The sequence below is a fragment of the Gallus gallus genome, chromosome 5 (genome assembly GCF_016699485.2).
Source record: "Gallus gallus isolate bGalGal1 chromosome 5, bGalGal1.mat.broiler.GRCg7b, whole genome shotgun sequence".
NCBI classification, from domain to species: domain Eukaryota; kingdom Metazoa; phylum Chordata; class Aves; order Galliformes; family Phasianidae; genus Gallus; species Gallus gallus.
Genome location: NC_052536.1, coordinates 57,362,159 through 57,375,929, shown reverse-complemented (window position 1 = coordinate 57,375,929; position 13,771 = coordinate 57,362,159). Strand labels below are relative to the sequence as shown.

The following is a 13,771-nucleotide window of genomic DNA, read 5'->3' as shown; positions in this document are numbered from 1 at the left end:
ACAAATTACCTTTCTAAGATTTGATCAATTAACCAGTGACATTTGCAGTAAAGCAGCACGTCGCTTTTCCGAAAGGTCACCTGCTTCATCTGCCTTTTCACTTGAAGTCTTAATCCTGCTTTTGATACATCGACACAGCGCTCTGATTGTAGTTAATGAGTGCACAGCAGTTGATGAGACTTACTGATATAATTGAATGAGAATGATCTAGACAGTACTGGCTCATTGCTGTGATGGATGGAGTCTGTTTCTATTTATTATACAGGTTTTGTTTTTTTTCATTTGTTTGACTTGGAAACTATTCCTGTTAACTATTCCTTCTCTCCATCACAGCAATGCTCAGATTCTTTGTGTGCAGAGAGAACCCTGTTGTGGATACTGATGCACCTGTGCATTTTTGCATACATGTGTGTACGCTATAAGCCTTGATTTACTCATACAGGGATTCCTGGATTCTGCCAGATGAAAATGGGAATTACAAGGGGGACAGCTAGTCAGCAGAAGGTGTTACTTGGGAATCAAAAACACAACTTCGTAAAGACTGTAAAGTGTGGGTCTTGTGGTTAACTGGTATTGCAAGAAAAGCCCTGAAGAATAAAAGAAAGAACCAAAGACTAAACACATAAAGCAAATCTATGGCAGTTTTGATACCTCCTGGGCTGGAGAAACAGTTGAGCAGATTTTGCACTTTGTGTATTAAAAAAGAAAACAAAACAAATCAGCAGCTGGCTGTTATAGTGGAGTCACTGCTTTCCTATAGAAATCCCCAGGAATCAGAGGGAGTGAAATGCATGGAAAGCATTTCCAGGTTCAGAACTTCTCTGTTGGCAGGACATTTGTAGGAATGAGTCTGACTTACAGAATATGGTTCAGATGAACTCTCTGTGTTTATCTTGCAGTTTGTAAAGACCATATTATCACAAGGACACCTTACACCGCTTCCGCTGTATGTTAGCCCTGTGTACTGGGCCTACGACTACGCCCTGAGGGTGTATCCTGTGCCAGATATGCTTGTCATTGCGGATAAATATGACCCCTTCACTGTCACCAACACTGACTGTCTTTGCATAAATCCTGTAAGATTTCCTTATGCTTTACAAAATAAGACTTGTACGAACAACCTTGAATTCATAAATAGCTTTATGGAAATATTAGGAAAATTAATGATGGGTCAGTTGCCAAAGGGCATGCAGTTATATATGGGTGTGTCTCTTACCATCTGTACAGCATTATACTTACACAAACGTGGTGTATTTTTCTTCACAGGGTTCTTTTCCAAGGAGTGGGTTTTCATTCAAGGTATTCTACCCCTCCAACAAGACAGTTGAAGACAGGTAAATATATTCCTTTTATTTGCTGACTTTTTAGTTATCAGGAGGAATACAGAAAAGCAATTATGTAAACACAATGAATGTTCTAGCAGTTAACGCAGACTTATGCTTTGCACTCCAGCAGTGTAAGCAATTCTGAAGCCTAGACCTACAGTAAGACATTCAGAAGTTACGGTCAGGAAACAGTGATGAAAAACATGATCCAAAAGTAAATAGATTGTATTATATCATTTTCGGTAACTGAGACCCAGTTGGGAAACAGGTTTGTTTCTGAACATTATACTTGTTGCATGGGTTAATCACACTTAGGAACGATTTTTGGTCCATTTTGTGATCATAATCAAACTCAAAAGCCACTTTTATACTTTGATTTCATGTACTTTACACGTGTGCTTATTCATTCCTATTGTGGTCTTTCAACAACTGGAAAAAAAAAAAAGTTGCAAAAGGAGAAAAACCCAAACTAAACAGTATCAAAACGTTACCAACTGTGCATCAGTTTGAAATAACAGTGGTGGAACCAAATAGGAAAATTGCTATTTGTCTTGTCTGCCACTGATTGAATTTCATGTCTTGTTGCAGCAGCTTTTTGTCACACGGAAGTGCATAATCTCCCACATAAGGGAGTGGATAAAAGATAGATCTGTGTTATCTTTTCTTGACTACAGAAAATAATCGTACCATGAGATGCTTTAGGTCTTTAGATAGATGAAAACATTATGAAGTCTTTCACAGCTCACAAAATAGAATAATGTGGTATGTATTGACATTTCTTTCAACTAAACCTTGCTTTTGTTTGGTATTTTCAGCAAGCTTCAGGGTCTCTGACTTTCTACAAGACTGCAGAAAGGGACTGAGCCTTTGTGAGGCCAACCATAGCACTCGTTTAGATGGATTGATTTTATGATATCTTGCAGGCTATTCATAATAAATGTCAAAGCCAGGCTTATTTTGTACGGAAATAAACTTTTACACAAAAATCTGCTGTGTTTAGATAAAATGGAGCTACCAAAGATTGATTTCCACAACACAAGAAAAGAAGGCACCCGGAGGAAGCAAGGGCACGCATAGGAAATAGGTATCTTTTAGAAAGGAAGCGAAGGAGAGGGAGAACTGTTTTTCCCTGTGCTGAGCTGAACTGAGTGCAAGTTATCTGCAACCCGCAGGAAGGGCAGTGCAGGCTGCGATTTGTCTTGGGGCAGGAAAGGCATAAGGCAGATTTGCGAGGGGCTGATTAGTGCTGGCAGTGGATAGTGTTACACAGCTGGGGAGAGGCGTAAGGGGAACAGGGGTGAGGTCGTTTTAAACTCATGCGGGAGCATCAGGACGTGGCAGTGCTAATTTCTGCACGGGATATGGCCTGCAGCAGCTGTGGGAGCCACGCGGAGCGCGTTGGGGCGCCATCTTGCTCGGCGTCCCCATAGCAACAGCCTGAAGGCGCCACCGCCATCTTGTTTAGCGTCACTATAGCAACGAAACCGGGGGCCGCCATCTTGTTTTAGCGTCGCCATAGCAACGCGCTCGGCCGGGACGGAGCCGCCATCTTGTTTACCCGTCTCCACAGCAACCAGCGCGGCCATGGCGGGCCCGGGGCGGCTGGAGGAGCTGGAGCTGAGCTCCGAGGAAGCGGAGCGGCTGCAGCGGGCCTTCCGCGACGAGCGGTTCCGGGCGCTGTTCGCCGAGTACGCGGCGGAGCTGACCGACCCGGAGCAGCGGCGGCTTTACGAAGAGGAGGTGACGGCCCTGGAGCGGGAGCGCGGCGTGGAGGTGCGCTTCATCCACCCGACGCCGGGCTACGTGCTGCGCACCAGCCAGGCCGGCTCCCGCCGCTGCTACCTCAACATCTGCAGCAACCCGCACATCGCCCCGCCGCAGGCCCGCGCCGAGCCGGGCGGCCACCGCTGGGAGCTGCCCCACAGCCTGGCGCCGGGCCGCGAGGAGCTGGGCCGGGCCGGCCGCCGCTGCTTCGTTTACGACGTGGTCTTCCACCCCGCCGCGCTCCGCCTGGCCGCCCGCAGCGCCCGCTTCCGCCGCCTGCTCAGCGACGCGGCCATGGAGGCCGTGGAGAGCCGCTTCTCCGCGCAGCTCGACCGCACCAACGCCTCCGTCCTCCGCGGCACCCGCTACAAGGGCATCCCGCAGGCGCCCGTCATCCGCTCCCCGCTGCCCGGCGGCGCCCCGCGGCCGCCCTCCGACACCGACCCGCCGCTGCCCCCTCCGCCCGGCCCTCCGCCCGGCCCGCCTCCCGCCGCTCCCCCGCCGGCCCCCGGCCCCACCACGCCGCGCTGGAGCGTCCGCCACCGCTCCTACGTGGACCTACAGGACTACCGCTGCGGCCGCGACTCGGCGCCCGGCCCGGTGCCCCGGGAGCTGGTGGTGACGGTGGAGCTGCCGCTGCTCCGCTCCGCCGCCCAGGCCGAGCTGGAGGTCCGCCCGCGGGAGCTGCGCCTCGACTCGCGGCGGCCCGCCTACCGCCTCCGCCTCCGCCTCCCCTACCACGTGGACGAGAGCGCAGGCCGCGCCGTTTTCGACAAGGCCAAGCGGCAGCTGCTGGTTACGCTGCCGGTCGTGCCGCCGCCCGGCCCGGGGACGCCGCTCGGGGAGGCCGGTGGGGAGCGGCGGGAAGAGCCCCCGCCCGGCCCGGAGCTCCCCGAGGAGCCGGCGGCCGCTTCCTCCCCGCCGCCCCGCTCCGAGGCCGCTTCCCCGAGCGCCGGCCCCCAGCCTGGAGCCGCTTCCCCCGCTCCGAGCGCCGGCTCCGAGCCGGCTCCTCCCGGCGGAGCCCCGTCTCCGTGCCCGCCCGAGGGCAGCCCCGACCACATGGCTCATTCCCGGGGCGGGGGTGACTCCGGTCCCGCCGCTGCCGTGTGCCCTCCCTTCCAGTGCCGCCAGGATGAGGCCTCCCTCACCCTGCTCCTGCTGGTGCCCGGCATTCAGCCCCAAAGCCTCAGCGGGGAGGTGGCCGCCAACCGCTACAGCGTCCGCTTCTCCAGCGGTGCTGTTGCCTATGCCCTCATCCTGCAGTTCCCCGCCGCCAATAGGCTGGCTGCCCCCGAGACCAGCGTCAGCGTGGGCGCCCACAACACTGCCATCCTGCTTTCCAAGGCCACGGAGAGCACCGGGCTTTGGGAGAAGTACTGCTTCGGCCTCGATGCCTCCGCTCTGCAGGTAACAGCTTCCAGGGGTTGCTGTGCTCTCCCCGCATCGCAGCACTGCGTGTGTGATATCTGAGGGAGCTCTTAGGTTATCACTTGCAGGGCTGGCAGTAGACGTCAGCGTGACGAATTACATAATTAGTGCTGGTATCGTGTGAGCGGAATGAAGGTCGTGTTGTGGAGTTGATATCTTCGTCCTTGGGGCTGCAATGGCTTCTGCCTCCAGAGCTGAGTTTTTTTCTAAAAGAAGTGCTGATACGAGTGAAAACGGCCTGGCCTTCATCCTTAACCTTACCCACGTGTGTTTGCCAAGATTGCCAAGTTCACCAGCTGCTTCTCACGGCAACAATGCAAATCCAGAGCAATAGTAACCACAGTGCTGTGCTCTGGGGGAGCCTGCGGAATGGGGACCTTGAATAAGATGATCTCCAGAGGTCCCTTCCAACCTCAGCTGTTCTGTAACAACCTCCTGGCTCATGCAGCCTTTGCATGTGAAGAAAGGAGGTGTTGGTTATCCACCAGAGGCCGTGCAGTTCCTTGAAATGCAGGCGAGAGGGGAGTGTACCCATCTGCCTTTCAGGACAGCATTCCCTCCACAGCTGCAGAACACAGTGCTGTAGCCACGGTAGCTGTGAGCAGTCCCCCCCTGTGCTGGTGTGCTTCCCCATCCTCTCGTTACACATCTGAGTATGGTTCTAGTGGAGGTGTTTTTTTATTCTAAGGGCCATTAGGCAGCAGGTGCTCTGTGTGATGGAGGAATTCAGCACGACTGCTGCATCTGACTGACACCTCGCTGGGGGCCAGCACTCTCCCCAAAAGATGCTCTGTGAAGCAGCACTCACACAAGTTTAGTGGAGAAGTTCTCCACCAAATCTTCCGTTCTGTAAGCTCGGTGCCTCAAACAACTTATGTGAGCAGGGCTTAGGGCTGTGTAATTCTTACCGAACTCTTCAACCCCGTGACTTTGAGCTTATCTTTGTTTTAGAAAATCAAACACTTTGCAGTTTGGATCACAAACCATGGGAGTGCAAGTCTGCAAAACTGGCAATGTATATCTAAAGGGATGATGGCTTGGAGAGCCTTAATTGCTCAGTCCCTCCAGTAAGAGCATACTGCGTGATTCTGAGGGAGATACATTTATCCCATTAGTATATGTGCAGCTGAATCTTCCTGTTTATTTCCCATCTAGAAGGCTACACACCTTTCCTGTGAGCTTCTCTGAAGGAGGAGCTGATCAGCTGGGTATCAGAGAGGATGGATTTATTGAGAACCACCTACACCGAGCTGCTTACAGTGCATTTCCTTGACTTGTAGCAGAGCAGGAGCCTGCAAGTCTGTACAATTGGGCGTACAAAGCATTTGGCACTGGTGCTCATCGGTGGAAGCAAGCACTGGGTGCTGATGCAGTGTCAGGTTGCACACAGGAAGCTGTTGTGCCAACTGCAGCCTATGTTCTGTACGGATAAGAAAGGGATGAATGGCAACCAGAAGTGTTCTGACTGCTTTTTCACCTACTCTGCATATATCCATCCCCTGCATCGCATGCCGTGATGCATGTCAGTCTGCTCACTCACTGCTTTATAGCAGACAGGCCTAAACATACATCTAGCAATCTTGCTCCTGGAGTATCTGACAGCCTGCTGCAGTTCTCCTGGGACATTAGCAGAAATGATGATGGGGTGAGGATACAGTGGTTTGCAGACACCACTGTGAGTGATGCTCATTCATTAGCGTTTATCATTTTAAACAGTTATAGCAAAACTCCACATTTTAGGGGAGCAGAGCACAGCTTTCTGTGACTCTTTGCGGGGTTCTTGCTGAAATTCATTTTGGGAGCAGGAACTTCTGCTGCAGTGTCTGGTGCTTTGGCTGACAGATGTGTTTGCATGCTTTCATCTCAGCCCTGCGGTTAGGATATTTGATGTGTGTATTCATTATTATGAAGGGGGGAACATCTTTCTAGGGAAAGGTGTTCAAATGCTATTCAATAATGGAATTCTGATCAACACAACCTTTTTTTTTTTTGTGACAAAACCCACAAATCTTTACATGTTCTGGGTTTATTATACATTGCAAAGTGTTCTGGATGGAGTAGTAGGAGGAGGAGGTTTGGAATTAGTCACGGGCCTCCCAGCCATTCATTTATGTAGCAGAGTAAAAAAAGATGGATTTCTTCTGTGGTGCAGCCCTTCTGGATCCAGGGCAGCAAATGGAAGCGGTTGGAATAATCTGAAGTCATTTGTTCTGTTTGCTCTTTTCCGAACTGTGCCATTTCCCAGAAGTGCCTGTGCCAGCACAGATAGCTGCATTCCCTCAGAGTGAAGTGAGAAAAATTAATATTTAATTAGAGCTACTATTATATGCTGTCTTCTGTCCATTAACAATTAGTCTGTGGTAGCTTCTCCTTTACTAATGTTGGTTTCCTCAATTTGTCTGCTGTAATCTCTGTTATTTTTCTCCTTTGGATCTATTCCTGTAAATCAGAGCTACGTTTTCTGCAGTGAGATCTGCCAGCAGCTGCATCGGTCACAGAGGAGAGTACTTTAGGGAGAAGCTCAGCAGCAGTGCCCCGCTGAATGGCATTAGGTGGCTTTTGGTGGCCTGGGTGAGCAGAATGTTATCCTTTACCTCCCGGTTGTGCTGCCGTCTGCCTGCTTGTAGTCTCTTCTCCCACAGCAGCAGAGCCAGGGGATAGCAAACAAAGAGCCCGGTGTCCTTTATGGGCAGGAAATGCCCATCCTCATATTTTCTAGGAAGCTGCTTCTTATGGGAGACGAAGGGCTGGGAGCAGTTCCTTGCTGGGTGAGTGATGCAGAAACGTGCCTAGCTAGCCGCTGGCTGTTCCAGTCCCCTGTGATGCTGCCCGTGTAATTGCCTCCCATTAACTTACCAAACAGCCAGCAAAATGCATTGGGATAATTGCTCGCTGCATGAGCAGAATGTGTGTCTTCAGAGCCCCATCCCCGGGCTGCGATGTAGTGCGGCACGTTGCTTCCTTTTTATCGCCTGTGTGCCTCTGCCCAGATCAACATGCCGATAGCTGCGCCGGTAATTGCACAGCTCTGCCTCGTGTGCTTCTGAAGTTCTGTTACCACAACGGCCTCTTTTCTCCTCAGAAATTGGACTGATGCAGATAATGGAAGAAGAATGAGTCGTGCTCCGCTCAGAACAGCGCTCTTGAAGCAAGGAACTTCAAGGACTGGGTTTCCTTTTGTAAAGGCAGAGCCTCTTGAATCGCTGTGCTGAAAGATGGTATATTTAGAGCTCGGTTTCCATAGATGCTGAGCAGTCTGGATTCCCACCCCAGCTAAAGCAAGTGCTTATTTTCAGCAAACCTCTGCAGCACAACGGTCCTCCGCCCCCCAGACCTCAGATGTGTTGCTGCAAGGACTCCTTCATTAGATAGCTCTTAACGTCACCGATGTTCCCACTTTGCTGCACAATGGATAGCTCTCTGCCAACCCTGAGCCTTACCTCTCTGATCAGCAGTTGCAGCCATTGCTTCTTTTTCTTTCAGAGTAGTTTCACTACTTGGCCAAACCACGGTGAGCAGAAAGCCTATGAAAAATAGAAATTTCATAACATTGGACTTGGATTTATATTTCAGGGGCTCAGATGTTACTGTTTGTCACAGGCTGTTACGCTCCACTGCAGACCTCAGTATGTTGATCCTCTGCAGACCTCAGTGTGTTGATCCCTCTGCCCATTTCTCCAGGTCCTGTTTCTCCAGGAGAGAGTGTCTGAATCCTAAGAGCCCACACTGAGGAAACGCCTACACCAGAGAACTTCACCTCCACCCCCCCACCCCTTGCATTTTAAGACAACAGAACCTGTGAGATATGTTATGAAAAAGAATAGCTGAGAGCTAAATACCCATCAGTAACATTTGTGAGCCTGCCAGGCAAGGTTTCTGAGAACAGCATGTCCTGGAATGTCCCAGTTCACAGCAGAGCTGGAGTTGGGAAATTACTGAAACCATGTCTCTGTAGAGTGCTGTTGTGTCATGTTTGCTCTCCTGATTGATTCTGAACAGAAATACAAGCCAGGATACTCAGCAGCTCTGCTCTGGCTTGCTGTTGCAGCCCATTGGCATTTGCATGTGCCATTCATTTCCCTTACCTACCATCAGCGCAACCAAAGAAACTTGTTTTTTCACCACTGTGTGATATAGAATCTTTTCTCTGCTCAGGAAAGATGTGTTGTGAGCATTACTTAACAGAGGTATCTGAAAGGGAATTGTGCAGTGACACGAAGCTTTGCTTCACTTCTGTGGGAATGCTTATGTCTTCATGGGGAAGGAAGTGTTTGATGGGTGTGTTACTGAACACAGTGTGGTATTTCTGCTTGGCCTGGCCACCAGAGCCCAGTGAGACCCGGTCAAAGCTCTTACTGTTTTTTTCCTTTGTTAGGAGCCCTTAGATAAAGCTGAAGCACTGTAACCTCTGGTCGCTGCCACGTGTCCAACCTCTGGACTGTGTCCAGGCACTGTGGCTGGGCCCGCTCCCCTGCTCAGCTCTCCTCGTGTTCAGTGATCTCAGACTTGGGACTCGGGTGGAGAAACAGTCTTGGTTCGAGGGGCAACCGAGTGTGCGGCCTGCAGAGCTGTTGGAGTGCGAGAAACCTTTGCATTTGAAGGCTCTGATGATCAGGAAGAGCTCTGAGCTGGGGAATGGAGAGGCTGCTGCAATGTGCTCCTGCAGGGTGCCAGCACATCCAGCCAGCAGTGCTGGATCGCAGCTGTGAGCTTGGATGCAGCCCTGCTGCCTTTACTGCACCCATGTTTTGCCTTTGCTTTCAAGCTATTCTGAGCTGTTAGATGTTTTCTTTTAATATTCAATCAGTGTTACTATTTTCAGTCACCAAACTGCTAAACAGAGTCAATATCCTTTGCTTAGGGGCACCTCTTAGATGGCATTGTCTTAGAAAATGAGCCTGTTGCCTTTAAACTTCATAAAAAGTTTGGGTTCAGTTCACTTAATTTTGGGCTCAGCACTTCAGGACCCCTAATGAGGTTTTTGGGAGACCAGAGGAGGTTGGTAAAGGAGGACAGAACAAAGTCACTGTTTTCTTTTTTTTTCCAAAGTAACCTCTTTCCAAACTACATTCAAATGATAGTTAGTTTGCTTCTGCTCTAAAGCAAACAAATGTGTGATGAACTTTGAATTGGTTGGTCCGTTATGGGAATAATGTTCTTACACAGAGTGGTTGTGTCAGGAAACATTCACCTACTGACGAAGCCCATGGAAGCACTTTTTGAGCTGTTGGATCTTTGCAGTCATTAAAACCTTACAAAAGTTTACCCCTGAGCCTGCAGTTCAGCACCTCCACTCCCCAGCACCGTGAGCCTCAAAGCCCTGTGCAGTGGGACCCTACAAATGGAGGGGTCTGTGGATCCACGCCTGTGCTCCAGGGATCAGTCTCTCCTCACAGAAGATGCACGAATGCTGTAAGCCTGAATTCTGCTCCTCTTTTAAAACCCCTGCAGCCCATGTCAGGGTCTGGAGAATGCAGAAGCAGAGGGCTCAGAGTGCAGCTGTGCGAGGGCATGGCTGAGAGCCACAGGGAAGAGCAAATGCAGTTCTGAGCTGCTACGATAGTATCATAGATATCAGAAAACAAACAGTTTAAGGTGCAATAATTTCTTCATAGGGTCATAGAAATCATCCATGAAGGCTCGTCCTTTGCTGCTGCATTTACGGGCCAGAGCAAACAGGTTTTTAAATACATTGCTGAATCACTTCTTGCCAAAGTCTGTGCCTTGGTAACATCTGCAGGAGTAGAAATGGCTCGGCATATGCTCGCTGTGAACGCAGAGTTTGAATTACAGTTGCTGGTTGTCTGAACACACTAATGACAGTCATTGTATTGGTAACAAATGGCAGTGCTTGTGCCAACAGCACCTGCTGCTTTGATTTCTGCCCGGCCGCTGGCCTTCAGACTTGGAGTACTTCCTTGAAGTGTAAGTGCAGAGCTGTGGGAATACAGCACAAAGCTGGTACGAGACCTGGAGCACTGAGACAGAATGGTGCAAGCATCAGCACGAGCAGTTACTTCTTGTCCTCGTCGAGATGCTGAGCCTGTTGTGTTGAAGCTTTGCAGAAGTTTCCATGTTGTGACGGTTCCTACACTAACCAGTGAATATAATAGAGAGCTATTTTATTTTTCCCATAGAGATTTTTTTTTATTGTTAAGATGACAGTTAAGTGTTGTACCTCAGAAACAGTGCAGCATCTGAGTTGTGTACGGCTGCATCCGTAGGGGGCAAAAATGTGCAGATCTGCCTCTTTGTTGCTCAGTCTGCAAGGTGGTGATGCTAATTGGATGTAATTTTCGTTGGGTTGACAAGAGGGTATGGCAGAATGAGATGCTTTGGATATGAGTGGCAGCAGAAGCCTTGCAACTTCTTCCTCCTGTTTCCATCTCAAGTAGTCACTGCTGAATGGAAAGGTGATACCTCTGAGCAGCCCTCTGGGTCGGGCCAGTTTTGCTGTGCTGAGTGAGGTCTGTCTACCCACAGCCTTAAGCAGATGTCTTTGGAAGAATAGGAGCACTGGGCTCCGTCACTCTTAGGAAACTGCTCCTCCAGGATGCGTTTTAGGGCTGTTCATTAACTGTGAGTGATTGAAATCTTAAAACCTGTAGCAACGTGTTTTGTGCTGCTGCTGAACCGCAGCTGACAGCCTCAGGACCTGCCCCAGCCTGCGTGAGCCCTGGGCACCTCTCTGCTTCTTCCAGCCTCTCTTGGCTCGTGCCTAAGGGGAGACCTGAGGAGCCTTCTCAGGTGAATGTGAAAGGGATACCATCATGCATGTTTCATGGCTGTGGCTTCAGGAGGTCTGAATGCCCAAGGTGTTTGTGTTTTCCCAAAGCAAGAGGCTGAAACAAATGCCTGCGTGCTCGAGACCCCCTGATGGTAGGACAGGTGAGGACAGCAGAACCACATCGCTGCGAATCGTTCCTCAGATGTGTATATGGATCGTGTATCCAAAGAAAGCAGGTTGCTTTCCTCTGTACTTGTAATCAAGATGAGCTAAGTGCTGCCCTGTGTTGGCTTCACTGCATCCCTTCTGAGTGTCCCACACAGTATCTGTATCCATGAGCGAGTGCTGGAACTGCTGCTTTGTGAATTGGGCTCCCGGCGTTGTTCCACGTGGGTTTCTTGCTCCAATACCTCTGAAGTATGGGACGGAATGAACTTAAGCTGCTCTTTCTTTTCTTTAGGAGAGGTTGTTTGTCAGTGAAGAAAACATTGATGGATTCCTACGCACTGTTCTGTGCCCCTCCTCGTGCACGCAGTCGGACCTGGAAGCTCAGACGTTAATTGAGGTGCTCGATGTGTCTGAGGACAGAAGTCAGATCAGGCTGAAGGTAAGGAGCTCTGGCAGCAGTATGTGCTGCTGACTGATTTCTGTACTTCAGCCAGAGAGCATCAGCTCGACTGAGACAGCTCTGTCTTGATGTAGCATGGAAAACCATAGCGTATGGTGTGTTTGTAAGCATTGGTGTCAGTTTGTAGGAAGAGGTTCACGTTTGTGCCATTTAATGTCACCAAGGGATTGAAACTTCATTACATTTCACTGGGAAGGTGGAGAGCTGTGATGCAATCATTGAAGACGTTCTTTCACCTTGCAGGAATACAGTGGCATCCATGCAGTAAGTCCCTTGCTGATATTTAAAGAAAAGATGGCCAACTAGTTACTTAGTGTGCCTTCTTTAGAGCAGTCCCACGTGCATCCAGGTGACGACAACGCGCTGCAAACAAATTGGCGCAGATGTCTTCTGAAAACCGGAACTTTCTTAATGTTGAACTAAATAAGTGAACGCTCCACGTCCTTCCTATATACAACAGTTGGGTGGAGCCTCGTAAGCAGAGCTGGGCTTACCCCAGGGACCTGGGGCAGGACGGAGGGCAGGAAGCTGCTGCTGGGGGCTCACACACGAAGGGCTCCCTAGGATGGGCAGAGTGCTCTGTTGCTGCCGGTGTTTCATGCTCTGCCTTATCACAAGGACAGTGAAAGCCTGGAGAATTTTGTTTGTGAGGAATTGGGTCTCAGACTCATAAAAGCATTTCTTTTGGTTCCTACCAGAGTGAGCCATGGCTCTGGGCTCAGGGAAGCTGCGATGCAGGCGGTGCAGCCCCATGCCCAGCTGCCCCCTGCCCGCTGGTGGGAGGCCGTGCTACCAGGGGGGATCAGCCAGCGGGCCGGCAGCAGCAGGGGGCACAGCTCACCCTCTCCTGAGGCAAACAGAGCAATTCCCTGATGAACTCGCTGAGAGCAGTGGAGAAAGGCAGCCCGCTTGCCAGTCCCACTGTTCTCAAACAACAAGACGGTCGTTTCCCTCACTGTAAAGTTAAAACCTGCTCCTCGCAATGAGAGTTCAGCTCCTTTGGCTGATGTTGTTGCCCCTGGGCACGGTGGCTTGCCTTTTTCCACTCTGTTAATTGCATTATAAGCCATGACCGTGTGGAAGCCGCCCAGCAGCGTTTCCTACTGCAGAGGAAACCCTGAGGAAGCGAGCAGCCTCCCGGCCCCTCATTCCCACTGCACGGGATCAGGAAAACCTCTGCAGCACACTGACTGTGTCCTGGGGGAAAAGCGAGCGTCCCCACCTGCGTTCACAGCAGCACGGGCTGCCTGGTCAGCTTCAGATATAAAACAGTGAATGTGTTTTGTCCCCAGCCGCGGGAAGCAGCCGGTTCTGAACATGATGAAACCAACCAAGCAGTGAGCAGCTCAGGAGGAGACGTTGCTGCGAAGAACAACGAGGACCACCTCCAACCGGAGCCAGAGCCAGAGCATACCGCCGCTGCCACGGCTGAGGAACGGCCTACAGAAAGCCAGCGAGCTGCCACATCTTTTGTAACAGCTGAAACAATAGAAGTGGATGGAGGTTCACAACATTGTTTGCAGCAGGAACCTTCTGACACCGGTGCAGCACTTCCTGGCAAACCCGGGGGAAAAGAGCAAGCTTTAGATGAGGCGTTTGCAGGCCTGGGGCTGGAGGGGGGCCGGGCAGGGGGGGCGGGGAGCCCAGCTGTATCCCCAGTCTTGCAGGAGGTGGGTGCAGATGGGAGCGTGCAGAGCATTGCAGACCACAGCACACACTGCAGCATTGCCTTCCAGAACTCCGTGCTGTATGAACTGGACTAGTGGGGCCGCGCCAGCTTTTCCTCCTCTCGTTTGACTCTGGTTTATGGCTGCAGGGCTGAAAGCAGAACCGGGTTCCTTCTTAAACTTTAGTCTGTCAACGAAGAATACTTAAGCCATTAATACTTTCTGAAGCTAA

At 50.7% G+C, this 13,771-nt stretch overlaps 2 protein-coding genes and 1 long non-coding RNA gene across 13 annotated transcripts in view; 2 read left to right on the top strand and 1 right to left on the bottom strand.

Moving 5' to 3' along the window:
• POLE2 (DNA polymerase epsilon 2, accessory subunit) overlaps positions 1-2,311 on the top strand; it is a 22,375-nt gene extending 20,064 nt beyond the window's left edge. For all 11 annotated transcript variants that reach the window (XM_025150813.3, XM_015276728.3, XM_046941887.1 and 8 more), the window contains 3 exons: positions 900-1,076; positions 1,267-1,334; positions 2,141-2,311. In XM_025150813.3, the coding sequence (XP_025006581.2) occupies positions 900-1,076; positions 1,267-1,334; positions 2,141-2,159 (264 nt within the window). In that variant the 3' untranslated portion in view covers positions 2,160-2,311. The remainder of the gene's footprint in view (positions 1-899; positions 1,077-1,266; positions 1,335-2,140) is intronic.
• LOC124418037 lies at positions 1,325-3,780 on the bottom strand. The gene is made up of 2 exons (XR_006939519.1): positions 3,652-3,780; positions 1,325-3,074 (listed from the first exon to the last, which is right to left on the bottom strand). It is a non-coding gene; the product is annotated as an uncharacterized LOC124418037 (long non-coding RNA).
• DNAAF2 (dynein axonemal assembly factor 2) lies at positions 2,892-13,771 on the top strand. Its single transcript, XM_421456.8, has 3 exons — positions 2,892-4,496; positions 11,705-11,851; positions 13,165-13,771. The coding sequence occupies exons 1-3, from the start codon at positions 2,910-2,912 to the stop codon at positions 13,633-13,635; spliced, it is 2,205 nt and encodes a 734-aa protein (XP_421456.6). The 5' UTR covers positions 2,892-2,909; the 3' UTR covers positions 13,636-13,771.